The following is a 15,323-nucleotide window of genomic DNA, read 5'->3' as shown; positions in this document are numbered from 1 at the left end:
TGCTGATGGAGAGGCTGAAGGGAGCAGTGGCGGTGCTGGTGTCCGGTCTCTGCCTGCAAAAGCAGTGGTGCTGGGGGAGATGGCTTAGGCCCTGACTCAGCACCAGATGGTTGGACCAAGACTTTGTGAGTAAAGGGTCCTCTTGAAATGGCATGTAGGTGGGAGAATTTGACAAGCTCTCCCTCAAATTACTCATTGTAGTCACTTGTTTTTATTTAATTGTTTTAAGTGAGCACTTAAGGAAGTGAAAGACTGGTGTTGAAATGAACAGAAGCCCTTGCTTAATTAAATGGGATCCCATAATTTGGCTTTTACAAAATAAAAGTTGATATATTTGAAATAGGCATAAATTTCTTCAAATATGGGAATTACTCATATACACTGAGTGGCCAGATTATTAAGCTCTCTGGAAGCATAATAATCTGGCCACTCATTGTATATCCTATATAATAAAAGGCTAATATGCAAATTGTCCCCTCGACCAGGAGTTCGACCAGCAGGCAGGCTGGCCAACCGCCCATGTCCCTTCCCCCTGGCCAGGCTGGCCGGACCCCACCCATGCATGAATTCATGCACTGGGCCTTTAATTAATACACACACACACACACACACACACACACACACACTGAGTGGCCAGATTATTATGCATTCATAGATCATAATAATCTGGCCACTCAGTGTATATTACATATTTATTTCATAAAAATGTATCAGACATAAGATTCTGTTAGGAAATATGGTAAATTCCATGTATTTTAAGGCAAATTATAGAATTTCCAAAGTTAAAATTTACCTTATATTTCTTTTTACTCAATTAAAAAATAAATTCTGAGCAGTTTACAGATTTTTTTTTAAAATTGCTATTGGTTAGTTTAGATATGCCCATTACAAATTGAACTCCATAGGTAACAGGTATTTAACCAGTGGTTCATCTCCACAACACAGATAGATCAAATATCTGATAGTGTCTAGAATGCAAAGGGCAGAATTTTCCTCCTGAGACCTATATTATGCCATCCTCTCTAATAAAATGGTAATATGCAAATTAACCATCACTCCGCTACATGAGCCACGCCCACCAGCCAAGCCACACCCACCAGCCAATCAGGGCGAGTATGCAAATTAACCCAATCCAAGTTGGCTACAGCCACAGAGAGCAAGGTTTCCCAGGTAACAGAGGAAGCCAAGCTTTCCATAGCCGTTGCAGGCCTAAGCCTCCACTCAAGCTACAAAGTTTCAATTATAGAAGGTAAACAAATTCAAACAAATGGCGGCAAAATGGAGCTTGAGAGAGCCGGCCAGGGTTGCCGGCAGCAACAGGGGAAGCAAAGCTTTCCGCACACCCTGGCCGGGCTCACCCCCTTAAGGCTACAAAGTTTCAATTATAGAAGGTGAATTAACTGCCACAGAAATGGCTGCCGCCCCAGAAATGGCTGCCGCCCCAGGCTACAAAGTTTCAATTGTAGAAGGAAAATAAATTCCAAATACCAGGGCCTCCCCTTGGGTTGCCAGGGGGCGTGGCCGGCCTGCAAACCACCACAGGCCCCTCGCTCAGGCCGCCCCACGCCCCAAGGGAACCCCAACCCTTATCTGTGACACCCTTCAGGGCAAACCAGCTGGCCCCCACCCGTGCACCAGGCCTCTATTCTATCTAATAAAAGAGTAATATACAGATTGATCATCATTGCAACACACAATATAGCTGCCCCCATGTGGTCAAAGATCCTGCCCCCATGTGGACACAAGATGGCCACCACAAGATGGCCAGCAGAAGAGGGCAGTTGGGAGGCACCCGGCCTGCAAGGGAGGGCAGTTGAGAGGGACCAGGCTTGCAAGGGAGAGCAGTTGGAGGTGATCAACCCTGCAGGAGAGGGCAGTTAGGGGTGACCAGGCTGGCAGAGGAGGGAAGTTGGGGCAAACAGGCTGGCAGAGGAGTGGTTAGGGGGTGATCAGGCTGGCAGGCAGAAGCGGTTAGGGGCAATCAGGAAGGCAGGCAGGCAAGCAGTTGGGAGCCAGCAGTCCTGGATTGTGAGAGGGATGTCCCAGATTGGAGAGGGTACAGACTGGGCTGAGGGACAACCCCCCGCCGTGCACGAATTTCGTGCACTGGGCTTCTAGTAGCAATATAGACCAATACTGAGCTATATTCCTTGCCAGGGAGTAAATCTAACATTCTTTGAAATATTCAGCTCCTATTTTTGAATTTCCGGTTAGCACTGTATTGAAAGGATTTTTAGAAATAGTCTTTTTATTTCTCATTGAACAAAATTAATCTGTATATAAAAATTCTGTCTTCCTTTGTTACCAGAACATTTATTACATTTCCTATTAAAATTCTTATTGCAATTTGAACCATCTTCTGGCTTTATGAGAACGGTCCTGTCATTTTAAGCTGTGACAGTCCAGCTAATTATCGAAGAGGAGACACATAGTGGCAGCATGCTATTAGGAGACCACTGGTGATTCTTCTTGCCTCTCAGGGTGAACCAGACTTCCCTGGAGAGTTCTCCGTTCCACTTGCCTGAGCAGCTGGAGGGACCGTGCAGGTCGAAATCTGCTGCCCTGGGGAACTGCAGGCCCCGTTCCTCTCCTGATAGGCATCTGGACGTGTTCGCTTTCCAACACTCTGGCAGTGACTTGAATGTTTACATTGTTAATGCTCTGAGCACGGGTAATGGCAGATTAAAACATGACCGGCACGACCAACAGAAACAAAGGTTTATTGATAAGGATCACCTGTTCATGACAGAAGACAGGGAGGCAGAGATGAGGCTGCAGGGGTAGAGTTATTGGGGCAAAGGAAAGGCAAACGGGAAGGTAATGCTAGCCTTAGAAAAGCGCTGGATGGCAAGGAAAGAGTCCCTTGGGTCCCTTCTGTTCGCATTGCTCTCGTAAATTAGACATTTGATAAGATGAGCAATAGATACGAGTTCTTACAGGTCATTTACATGGGAAATAAAAGGCAGTGAGGCTGAAAGTTTTAGTAAAATTATTTCCCTTGAATGAGAAAGTATTCTGTATTCATACACTGATAATACTTCATGCTTATGTAGTTAGCTCCTCTAGTTTTAATTGAGTATCCAGCATGCTTCTCTTTGGTTTTCTTTTCAAATTTCAGGTTTTTTTTGCTTTTGTTATCCTTAAAATTAGAAAAGCATTTTAAGCCAAGTTTCCAGAGATCGTATTTGCACGTATATGTACCATGGTATTTGCACACCTGCATATGTAAACATTGTGAATTGGGCTCTTACTGGCAGAGGTATTGTGCTCACCTTGTGTTTATTGTTAACTTTGCCTAGCACCTAAGGGAGGTGGGAGTAGAGAAAAATTTTACGGAGACAGTTCATTGTGTAAATTCTTAGCCTACTTAATTTTAAGAGCCCACGAATTATTTTCAAGATTTCCTAGGTAACGCTTTTCAGTTAATACATGTGCTAATTATATCTGATTTCTGTTAATATTAAAGCCTTAATTAAAGGCCTTTTGGAAATGTGCTGTAGTGAGTCAAGTTTCTGAAATTTTTTTCTGGACCATTGACAGTGTTTCTGAATTTGTTAATATAAAACTGCTTATTTAATTTAATTTATTTATTTTTAAAATATATATATTTTTATTGATTTCAGAGAGAAAGGGAGAGGAGGAGAGAGAGAAACATCAGTGATGAGAGAGAATCATTGATCGACTGCTTCCTGTATACCCCATGCTGGGGATCAAGCCTGCAACCCAGGCATTTGCCTTGACCGGGAATCTAACTGTGACCTCCTGGTTCATAGGTTGAAGCTCAACCACTGAGCCACACTGGCTGAGCATAAACTGCTCATTTTAATGGTGTCTCATTTAGTCTTTTCAGATGCAGACTATTTCCAGTAATGTTTGGCAGGTAGTATAGATCATAACTAATTGTTAAACATATATTTCAGATTGATGAGTAAATCGTAACATTACCATTATAATATTAGGGAAAGAAATTCATAGGAAGATATGTGGATTTTAATTTATTATAAGTAATCTAAACTCTCTGAAATGTTTCAGAGTAAGCTTGATTTTCAACGTGTATGTTCATGTTCATTTCCTGATTTTAGTAATTAGATTACCATTTGGTGAGACAATGCCCTTGTTCTTAGGAAGTGCACTCAGAAGTGTTTATGGGTAGGTATGTTATGCCTGTAACTTCAAATGACTCTTAAATTGTAAACACATGCAAATAAATAAATAAACATGAATGCAAGTATATCCAGCCATGCATCACTTAATGATGGGGATACATTCTGAGAAATGAGTTGTTAGGTGATTTCATCATTGTGGGAGCATCATAGAGTGCACTTACACACACCTAGATGTTATAGCCTACTGCACACCGAGGTCTGTGGTATAGTCTGTTGTTCCTAGGCTACAACCCTGTACAGCATGGTACTGTACTGCATACATAGGTTATTGTAATTTGTTACACCACACTGTTAGGACACCTACAGTGACACTAGATGATAGGAATTTAAGTTTCATTATATGATAAGGTGATATAACCTGTCATGTATGAAGTCATTGATTGAAATGTCATTATGCAGCATATAACTGTATATATATAGAGAGAGGCACAAACACACACACTAAGGGAACAGAATTATAAAGTAAACTAGAGGCCAGGTGCACAAAATTCGTGCATGGGGGGGGGGTTGTCCCTCAGCCCAGCCTGCACCCTCTCCAATCTGGGAACCCTCGAGGGATGCCCAACTACCCATTTAGGCCCGATCCAACTGGATCTCATAATCCAGGACTGCTGGCTCCCAACCACTCACCTGCCTGCCTGCCTGATTGCCCCTGACTGCTTCTGCCTGCCAGCCTGATCATATCCTAACTACTCCCCTGCTAGCCCGATTGCCCCTGACTGCCCTCCTGTGCCAGCCTGGTTGCTTCTAACTGTCCTCCCTTGCAAACCTGGTCACCCCCAACTGTCCTCCCCTGCTGGCCCGGTCACCCTTAACTGCCCTCCCCTTACAGCTTGGTTGCCCCTAACTGCCCTCCTCTGCTGGCCTGGTCGCCCCCAACTTCCCTCCCCTGCAGGCCTGGTTGCCCCTAACTGCCCTCCCCTCCAGGCCTGGTCGCCCCCAACTGCCCTCCCCTGCTGGCCCGGTCATCACTAACTTCCCTCCCTTGCTAGCCTGGTAACCCCTAACTGTCCTCCCCTGCAGGCCTGGTCACCCCCAACTGCCCTCCCCTGAAGGCCTGGCCCCCCCAAACTTCCCTCCCCTACAGGCCTGGTTCCCCCCAACTGCTCTCCTCTGCAGGCCTGGTCGCCCCCAATTGCCCTCCTCTGCCAGCCCAGTCACCCCTAACTGCCCTCCTCTGCAGGCCGGGTCGCCCCCAATTGCCCTCCTCTGCTAGCCCAGTCACCCCTAACTGCCCTCCCCTGTAGGCCTGATTGCCCCCAACTGCCCTCCCTTGCAGGCCTGGTCCCTCCCAACTGCCCTCCCCTGCTGGCCTGATTGCCCACAACTGCTCTCCCCTGCCAGCCATCTTGTGGTGGCCATCTTTTGTCCACTTGGGGGCAGCCATCTTTTGTCCACTTGGGAGCAGCCATCTTTGATCACATGGGGGCGGCCATCTTTGACCACATGGGGGCAGCCATCTTGCGTGTTGGAGTGATGGTCAATTTGCATATTACTCTTTTATTAGATAGGATATGGTAAACATTTTTTTAGATTGGAAATCTCTGTGAAGGGCATACTAGAATTCTTTATCCTTACAGGTTTTCTGTAAGACTTTATTTCAAAGCGATTAAAACATGTTCCTATTGATGGGGAAATAGAAACTGTTGCAGTCTTTTCTTTAGGAAATTTTGACAATCTGTATAAAAGGACAAAATATATATCTTTTGAACTAATAATTTTGGAAAACTAATTGTGGCAAAATACATAACATAAAACTTATCATCTTAACCACTTTAAGTGCACAGCTGTGTATTCAATACCTTCATAATGTTGCCCAACCATCACCACTACTCATCTCCATAGCTCTTTTCATTTTGTAAAACTGAAACTCTACATGCAAAAAAACCTTAACTCTCCCAATTCCACCTTTCCCCAGCCCACCATTCTACTTTTCCTCTTTATAAATTTGACTACCCTATGCACCTCATATAGTGGAATCATGCATTATTTCTCTTTCTGACAGGGTTATTTCACTTAGCATAATGTCCTCAAGATTCATCCATCTTGTAGCATATGTCACAATTTCCTTCCTTTTTAAGGCTAAATAATGTTCCAGGTATTTATAAACCACATTTTTTCTTATATATTCATCTGTCAGGGGGCACTCTGATTTTTTCCATGTTTTAGCTATTATGAACAATGCTCCTATGTATGTGGGTGTATATAATAACTTTTTGTGAAATATTTTGTTCATGAACATTTTTGTTCATTGAAATGATACTGCAAAGACATAAAATAAAATGTTGGTAGTAATTTTCCTAAGCAGTGAGGTGATGGCAATTTAATTTATTTTTGTTTAATTTGTGGTAATTTTTTTCATGGAAAATATCATACTTTTGATTAAGAAAAATAAGTTGCATTGGGTGGTATAAGGTCCCCAGCCCAAGTGTTTAGGTAGCTGTACAGTTAAAGGTATACAGCACAGTTGGAAAACTTCTCCGTAGTAACCAAAGTCATAAATTACAAAACACCATTTAAAATTCAATAACAGTAACCACACTCTCAAGGATATATGGTGCCCTTAATAAGAATGGTGCTAATATTCTTACTATGTAAGTGTAACTGATTGTAGGCCAATTTTCTCAAAATATGTACCTGAGATTACCTGCATATAAATCACTTAAAATTATAGTAAAATATTTAAAAAATACTCTGAATTAAAATCTCTGGGATTGAAGTCAGTTAATGTGCATTTGTATAAAGTCGTCTAAGTCATTCTTATTTCTGTGATGTTTGAAAAATCACACTGTATGTAAATCCAATTTGTTAGGTACTGGAGTTAAAACAACATGAATAATATTTAATAATTTACTCTTTAAAAGGATCACACAGTAATCCTTTGAGTAGAACATACCCATTCTTTTAATGAAAAATTCATGTATGTATTCTGGAAGGGCATCTTTATTTAAAGTGATGTGCATGCACATATACTGTATTTGGGAACATTTGAGGAATTCTATTCCTTTGTATCCATCAGAAGATGACTATGTTTTGTGTACAATGAATATATATATATATTTTTAAATACAAATTCATGATATACAGCACTCCAGAAACCACACAAGGAAAGCCTGTAAACCCATCAGCTGGATCTGAAATAAAGATGAACTACCTAATTATGTTCTAGGGGCATTGATCCATTTATTACATTTGTTTATATGCTGTATTTATATCTTACTAGAAGCCCGGTGCACGAATTCATGCACAGGTGGGACCCCTAGGCCTGGCCAGCGATCAGGACCAATTGGGGCCTGGCTGATCGGGGCCAGGCTGATTGGAGCCAGGCTGATTGGGGCCTGCTGGCTGGGGGAAGGGACAGGAGGAAGTTGGCTGCTGGCTCCAAGGAGGGAGCTGGCCCTTGGCCCCCTGGGAAAGGGACCACATTTGCCCTACCCGCCCCCGGTTTCCCATCCCAGCCCACAGCCCGAAGGCCCCGGCAGGGTTGGGAGAGGAGGTGACGGTCACTGGGCCGAGCATAGAAGGAACGGACGCTGGAGGCCACAAGAGGCGCCCCACCACCACGCAGTCCCCCCCCTTTTCTTGCCACTGCGCCACCACCATGGTGGACGGGTGGCCCCCGGGGAAGCGAGAGGATGGGAGCGAGAAAAACCCTTGTGTCGAGGGCTGACTTTCAATAGATTGCAGCAAAGGAGCTGCTGTACTACATAGGAAACCCCGAACCAGAAGCAGGTCATCTACGAATGGTTTAGCATCGGCATCCGATGGGGACCAGCTGGCCGGGGGGAGGGGCTGCGGGAGGTTGGCTGTGGGAGCGCACTGACCACCAGGGGACAGCTCCTGTGTTGAGCGTCTGCCCCCTGGTGGTCAGTGTGCGTCATAGCAACCAGTCGTTCTGGTCTTTCGGTCGTAATGGTCGTTTAGGCTTTTATATAAATACTAGAGGCCTGGTGCATGAAATTCATGCATGGGGGGTGTGTCCCTCAGCCCAGCCTGCACCCTCTTCAATCTGGGGTCCCTCTCAGAATCCAGGACTGCTTGCTCCCAACCGCTCGCCTGCCTATCTGCCTGATTGCCCCTAACCACTTCTGCCTGCCAGCCTGATCACCCCCTAACCACTCTTCTGCCAGCCTGATCGACGCCTAACAGCTCCCCTACCAGCCCGATTGCCCCCAACCTCCCTCCCCTGCAGGCATGGTCACCCCTAACTGCCCTCCCCTGCATGCCTGGTCACCCCCAACTGCCCTCCCCTGCATGCCTGGTCACCCTAACTTCCCTCCCCTGGTGGCCATGTTGTGGCGGCGATCTTTGACCACATGTGGGCAGCCATCTTGTGTGTTGGTGTGATGGTCAATTTGCATATTACCTCTTTATTATATAGGAATAGAGGCCCGATGCATCAAAATTCGTACAAGAGTAGGCCTTCCTTCCCCCGGCTGCTGGCACCAGCTTCCCTCTGGTACCAGCTTCCCTCTGGCACCTGGGACCCAGGCTTCCCTCCTTCAGCCTCCAGCAGGCACCCAGGACCCAGGCTGGCACCCCTCAGGCCCTGGCTTCATCAGGAAGGAAGTCTGGAAGACATCCAGTCTTATTAGCATATTACCCTTTTATATTATAGATATAGACTAGAGGCCCAGTGCACAACATTCATGCACTCAGTGGGGAGGGGTTCCTTCAGCCTGGCCTGCGCCCTTTCGTAGTCCAGGAGCTCTTGGAGGATTTCCAACTGATGGTTTAAGTCTGCTCCCTGTGTAGAATGGGCCTAAGCCGCTGCCAGACATCCTTAGCGCTGCTCCAGAGGCGGGCTGCTGTGCTTGCCAGCCATCAGCCCAGCTTGTGGCTGAACGGCGCTCCCCCCTGTGAGAGTGCACTGACCATTGGGGGGATGGGAGGGTAGCTCCTGCGTTGAGTGTCTGCCCCCTGGTGGTAAGTACACGTCATAGCAACCAGTTATTCTGCCATCCGGTCGATTTGCATATTACCCTTTTATTGTATAGGATGTCAAGCACATTTCTTCCAGCATGCTCTTGAACCAAGTGCCAGATGAATGATGATTCATGCTAGTTGAAATTATTTAATTTGGAATATATATACATGATGGCCCCCCAAAAATATGCATACACACTTTGAATAACTGTTAATTCCAATGGGTTAAATCTGAAAAGAAACATCAAGTTAGCTACCAGAAAAAAGTGTGTATATATTTTAAGGGACAATATAAATTACCCTGTAAAATAAATAGGGAATATGCAAATTGACCATCACTCTGTCACAAAGATGGCTGCACCCACAGCTGAGGCCAAGTTTCCTTAAGGAGCCTTAATGAGCAATCAGGAGGTACCTTGAGGCTACGCCCTCCCTGCCCTTGTGGGGCTTGACAAGGGACCTCAGGCCATGCCTCCCACCCAGTGGGGCTTGATAGGGGACCTGAGGCCCTGCCCCCCCTCCCAGTGCTGGGCTGGGGGACCTGAGGCTGCACCCCCCTGCCTGGTGGGACTTGATGGGGGACCTCAGGCCATGCCCCCGACCCAGCAGGGCTTGACAGGGGATCTCAGGCCATGTCCCCCACCTGGCAGGGCTTGACGGAGGACCTCAAGGCATGCCCCCGTCTCGGTCTGGGCTGGGGGACATCAGGCCATGCCCCCCATCCTGGCGCCAGGCCAGGGGACCTGAGGCTATGCCCCCTGCCCAACAGGGCTTGACAAGGGTGGGACTGGCTGGGTCTGGATCTAGCCCAATGGGGGGGGGGGGCGGCCGGGTTTGGGTCTCAAACGATTTTGAGGTGCATGTGGGTGGGCAGGGACTTGACTCTGGGTCCCGCGGCGTGCCCCAGACTCTGACAGGAGGAAGGATTTCATATACATTTTACTAATTTTCTTTCATCTCTGACACTTGTATTATAGAGAAAGGGCAAATAGCAATATTAAATTATTTCCTCTAATTAATCCCCTTTTAATGTGCACGAATTTCGTGCACCGGGTCACTAGTATATATTTAAATTAGCAGATGAAAAGTACCTCTCACATTTTGCATATGGAGCTTAGCAAGCACTTTTAGGAAAGGGTTGCTTCCTAATTTTTAGGTGAAAATATTCTCTGTATCATGGTGCTATTTACTTCCTTTTTAATTTCAGATTTTGTTGATGGATCTGTACACCACAAAGCCTTACTTATATCTGTGACTGTCTGTAGTTTCCTGTTGGTCCTTATCATTTTATTCTGTTACTTCAGGTAAGTTTCCCACTTGTAGAGGTAGAATTTTGAGTTTATAATATCTTTGCCAACCTACTATCCTACCCTTGGCTCACCCACCCCAGCTTCCTTTAACCCAATTAGATCTTAGATTTCATTGATAATGTTGTTACTATTGATGAGTATTTGTCCTAATGAATCTATTAATAGATGCCTATCTCATTTGTGCTTCAGATAAACTTCACCCCTAGGGAAATTAGGACAGGTAGGGAATTAAGGAACTAGTTGCTACTGAGTTTGATTCTAAGCAGAGAAATGAGCATGTTGAACTTAGATTGTTCTAATAATTAATTATTTACTGAGTTAACAACCTTCCTGGTATTGAAATATTTTTAAAGATTATTTTAGATAATCACATTCAATAAGTTTAGTTACTATATTATAAGTTAAGTATGGTGGTTACAAATTAAACTTTTAAGCACCTAAAAACTTATTTTGTAGTTTGTGTAATATCAAGGACCTTTAAATTCATGTCTCTTGCCTTGTATAATACTCATTTATGATACAATTCTGCAAATGGGATTCAAATAAATTTATTTCTAACCATTGATAAAAAGTTTTTAAAGTTTATATTTACTTATCTGTATTATTGGTTTCTATATTACCTTACATGAGAGAGTTAGCCATAATGTTTTTTGCACACCAAAAATTTATATCTATATTAATTAGGGGGACCTTAAATAGGGAAAGGCTTTAGGGAATGAATATAATGGAAGTATACAGAAATGTTAACAGACTGTGGCCTGTTGGGTAATAATCAAAAGGAATGGAGAAGAATTGTAGATGGTTAAGACTGAGTAAAAACATGTAGTTTACTTTAAAGAATCAGTTAGGAAAATAATTATAATTTGTGTTTTGAAAATCATTATTGAGGGTAATAAATACCGAGCATTTAATCTTGCATTGTTTTTATTTGCAGAAGTAAAACTTGCCAGGATCACAATGTTTTGCCTGTTTCATTGCAACTCAGTGTCTAAAATGATGTTCCTCTGTGCATCTTTAGGTATAAAAGACAAGAAGCCAGACCTCGGTACAGCATTGGGTTGGAACAGGATGAAACTTACATTCCTCCAGGCGAATCCCTGAAAGACTTAATTGAGCAGTCTCAGAGCTCAGGAAGTGGGTCAGGCCTCCCTCTGCTGGTAGGAGAAGGACATATTGAGTTTAAAGGAATGTTTTCTGAGAGGAAATGTCAGTAAATACAGGGTTTCATTTTACTGAAACAGATAGGGCAGGACAAAGAGGACATTCTGTGCAATCCGTTAGATATCAGATCTCAGATGCGGGGCTTCCTGATAACATTTTGACATTGGGGGTAAGGTGATTGTTTTTTAATGTCAGTGTATGGTTACAATCCAGACCCTCAGACATTCTGATAAAGAGCAGATTAGAGAACATTAAACATGGGGGCCATCTTCCCTCTGTTTTCAGTCAGGATAGTATTACTGCACTTTGGCCTGGCTTTTGAAGGCAAAAGGATTACAACCAACCGGGATCTGAGTACTTTTACAAGGGAAGAAGGCTGCATTTCAGTCGGAGGGTTTATGTTTCAGGGTGAAGTCCTGGCTTTTCCATTCAGGAGAGGTTTAATTTTCTGATGGTCCACACTGCCAACCTTGAAGAAAATATATACCGAGTCCAAGGCACTTGCTTTAATGAGAAAAACATTCTGTTCCTTTATGGACCAGGCCAGAAAAAGGTTGTGGGACTCGGGATGGAAATAACAATTTTAATGAGAAGTATTTTCCTTTATAAACTCTTAAGATTGATTTTTCTAATCTTTGTTGTCTGGGTCTGGCTTTGGATATCTTGTTTACTTTATTCCTTATGCCATTTTTTTATTTAGTACTAAAAGTAACATTAAAAAAGAAATCTCAAGGCAAGCATTTATCTTCTAACATTATTTCTGGGCATACAAAAAACTGTTTATATTTAATGAATACAACTTGAAGAGTTTGGAGATGAATATATACCTGAAACATCACCATAATCTATGCCATACACATATCCACCACCTCCAAAAGTTTCCTCATGTCCTCTTTGTTTATTATTATTATTTTATGATAACACTCGATATAAGATTTACTCTATTAACAAATTTTAGAATACAGTACATTGCTGTTAACTGTAGGCATTGAAGATCTGTAGGACTTATTCATCTTGCATAACTGATACTCTGTATTTGTTGACTAATACCTCCCCTGGAGGTAATAAACCAGACAGAAAACCATTTGTGAAGTAGTCATTATGACCAAACTGATGCTACTGAGGATGTACATTTTTCTTATGTAAAAATCCTTATCAAATTGCTTGATTTTTATTTTGAAATTAATATATATCAAATGTAATTCTTAAATTTAAGATATTATACATTTTAAAAAGAAAAGTACAAATATTTAAATCCCTTTTGGTATTAATGAATCGGATACTGATGCTCTTGGACTTAAAAACTATTTGTTTTCCTCCTTCTAACCCATCTTTCTCATTACTATGGAGCTATCTCTCTGAAGTCTTTGACCTTACTATGTTACTTCCCTGGATAAAACATTCTACTGTCCAATAGCATTTATGGGTCTTCTATATTAGCCTGGTCTGCATGGCATACATCATCTTCTACCTCTTCTCTACCTGCTCCCTGAGCCCTAGCATCAGCCTTGAGTAATGGTTTCTCAAATGCAGTAAGTCCTCACTTGACGTCCTCAATGGGTTCTGAAATGACATAACAAAACCAATTTTACCATAGGTTAATTGACATAGACAAGAGTTAAGTTCCTACAGTATCTCTCCAAGGTTATAATGAAACAACATTGAATGAAACAATGATAACTTTATGGGGAGTTCTTCAGACTTCTGGCTCCTGGCCTACCTCACATTTTATCTCTGTGACAATTTAACCAAATTGAACCAATCTATTAATACTCTGTCATAACATTTTACTTATAGTGTCAGTATAGCAGATTAAAATACTGTTAAATTGATGTTCGTATGTCTATGTCTAGATGGACTCTCACTTCTTCAGGGGTGGAGACTATACATTGTTCACTTTGTATCTCCCCATTTGATTAAAGAGCTGTTCAATAATTTGTTTTAAAAGCTTTCAACTACAACTTTTAATATCCTTGAAAATACTATCTTATTTCTACAATCTAGATACAGAAAAATAGCATTTGGCTTATATCACAAAATGGTTAAGAACAGCCAGATCGCCATGGTTCAAATCCTGGCCAGATACGGGCCTTAATAAATTTGGTCTCATTTGATCCTTATAACAACCCTGTGAGGAAGTTCTCAAACTATGTGCCTGCATTCACACCAGGGCATAGGCCTAGATAGGTCGACTAGCTAGTATGTGGAGAAGCCAGGATTCAGACCCAGATGATCTGCCTCTGGAATCTGTGTTCTTTTTTTTTTTCTTTTTTTTTAAAATATTTTATTGATTTCAGAGAGGAAGGGAGAGAGAGAGAGAGATAGTAACATCAATGATGAGAGATAATCATTGATTGGCTGCCTCCTGCACACCCCCTACTGGAGATCGAGCCTGCAACCAAGGCATGTGCCCTTGATCAGAATGGAACCCGGGACCCTTCAGTCCCCAGGCCAACTCTCTATCCACTGAGCCAAGGCGGCTAGGCCTGGAATCTGTGTTCTTGATGTTTGTGAGAAGTGAACCAAATGTAAGTTAAATAAAACAAAGAAAGGCATTGGATAGGGGCAGGCTGGGAAGAGGATCCTATAAAACTAATGAAGGGAAAATCTCACTGTTACAGATTTAGGATTTTGTTTTAAGACAATGCAAAGTGTGCAAAAATATATGAGTATCTCACCTTGATACTAAGTTGTTATATATTTTAACGTAAGGGGAAAATTCATGCCTTATATATCTTTTTGTCAAATATCTTTACGTATCAATTTTTAAGGAAGGAATATCTTAGGGTAGTTGTAACAATTAAGATAGTTTATGCCTGGCCAGTGTGGTTCAGTGATTGAGAATTGACCTATGAACCAGGAGGTCACAGTTCGATTCCTAGTCAGGGCACCTGCAGGAGGCATCAGATCAATGATTCTCTCTCATCACTGAAGTTCCTCTATCTCTCTCCCTTCCTCTCTGAAATCAATTTTATATATATATATATATATATATATATATATATATATATATCCTCCCTAATAAAATGGTAATATGCAAATTAACCATCACTTCGCTACACAAGCCACGCCCACCAGCCAAGCCACGCCCACCAGCCAATCAGGGCGAGTATGCAAATTAACCCAAACCAAGATGGCTACAGCCACAGAGAGCAAGGTTTCCCAGGTAACAGAGAAAGCCAAGCTTTCCATAGCTGTTGCAGGCCTAAGCCTCCACTCAAGCTACAAAGTTTCAATTATAGAAGGTAAACAAATTCAAACAAATGGCGGCAGAATGGAGCTTGAGAGAGCAGGCCAGGGTTGCCGGTGGCAACAGGGGAAGCAAAGCTTTCCACACACCCTGGCCAGGCTCACACACTTAAGGCTACAAAGTTTCAATTGTAGAAGGTGAATTAACTGCCACAGAAATGGCTGCCACCCTGGAGGGAGCCCTAGGCTTGGCTCCGCTCCAGGCTACAAAGTTTCAATTGTAGAAGGAAAATAAATTCCAGATACCAGGGCCTCGCTTGGGTTGCCAGGGGGCGTGGCCGGCCTGCAAACCACCACAGGCCCCTCACTCAGGCCACCCCATGCCCCAAGGGAACCCCACCCTGACCCGGGACACCCTTCAGGGCAAACCAACAGGCCCCCACCCCTGTACCAGGCCTCTATCCTATCTAATAAAAGAGTAATATGCAGATTGATCATCACTGCAACACACAATATAGCTGCCCCCATGTGGTCAAAGATCCTGCCCCCATGTGGACACAAGATGGCCACC

At 43.2% G+C, this 15,323-nt stretch overlaps 1 protein-coding gene across 1 annotated transcript in view; it reads left to right on the top strand.

Annotated features, from left to right (window-relative positions):
- The window catches only part of BMPR1B (bone morphogenetic protein receptor type 1B), a 383,487-nt gene that overhangs the window by 344,921 nt on the left and 23,243 nt on the right, over positions 1-15,323 (top strand). Inside the window, exons 7-8 of the mRNA XM_079800103.1 lie at positions 10,300-10,396; positions 11,421-11,559. Of these exons, the coding sequence (XP_079656229.1) occupies positions 10,300-10,396; positions 11,421-11,559 (236 nt within the window). The remainder of the gene's footprint in view (positions 1-10,299; positions 10,397-11,420; positions 11,560-15,323) is intronic.

This window comes from Cnephaeus nilssonii, assembly GCF_951640355.1.
Source record: "Cnephaeus nilssonii genome assembly, chromosome: 1".
Lineage (NCBI taxonomy): Eukaryota > Metazoa > Chordata > Mammalia > Chiroptera > Vespertilionidae > Cnephaeus > Cnephaeus nilssonii.
Note: the sequence above shows the minus strand (reverse complement) of the source record. Positions and strands in the feature narration are given on the sequence as shown.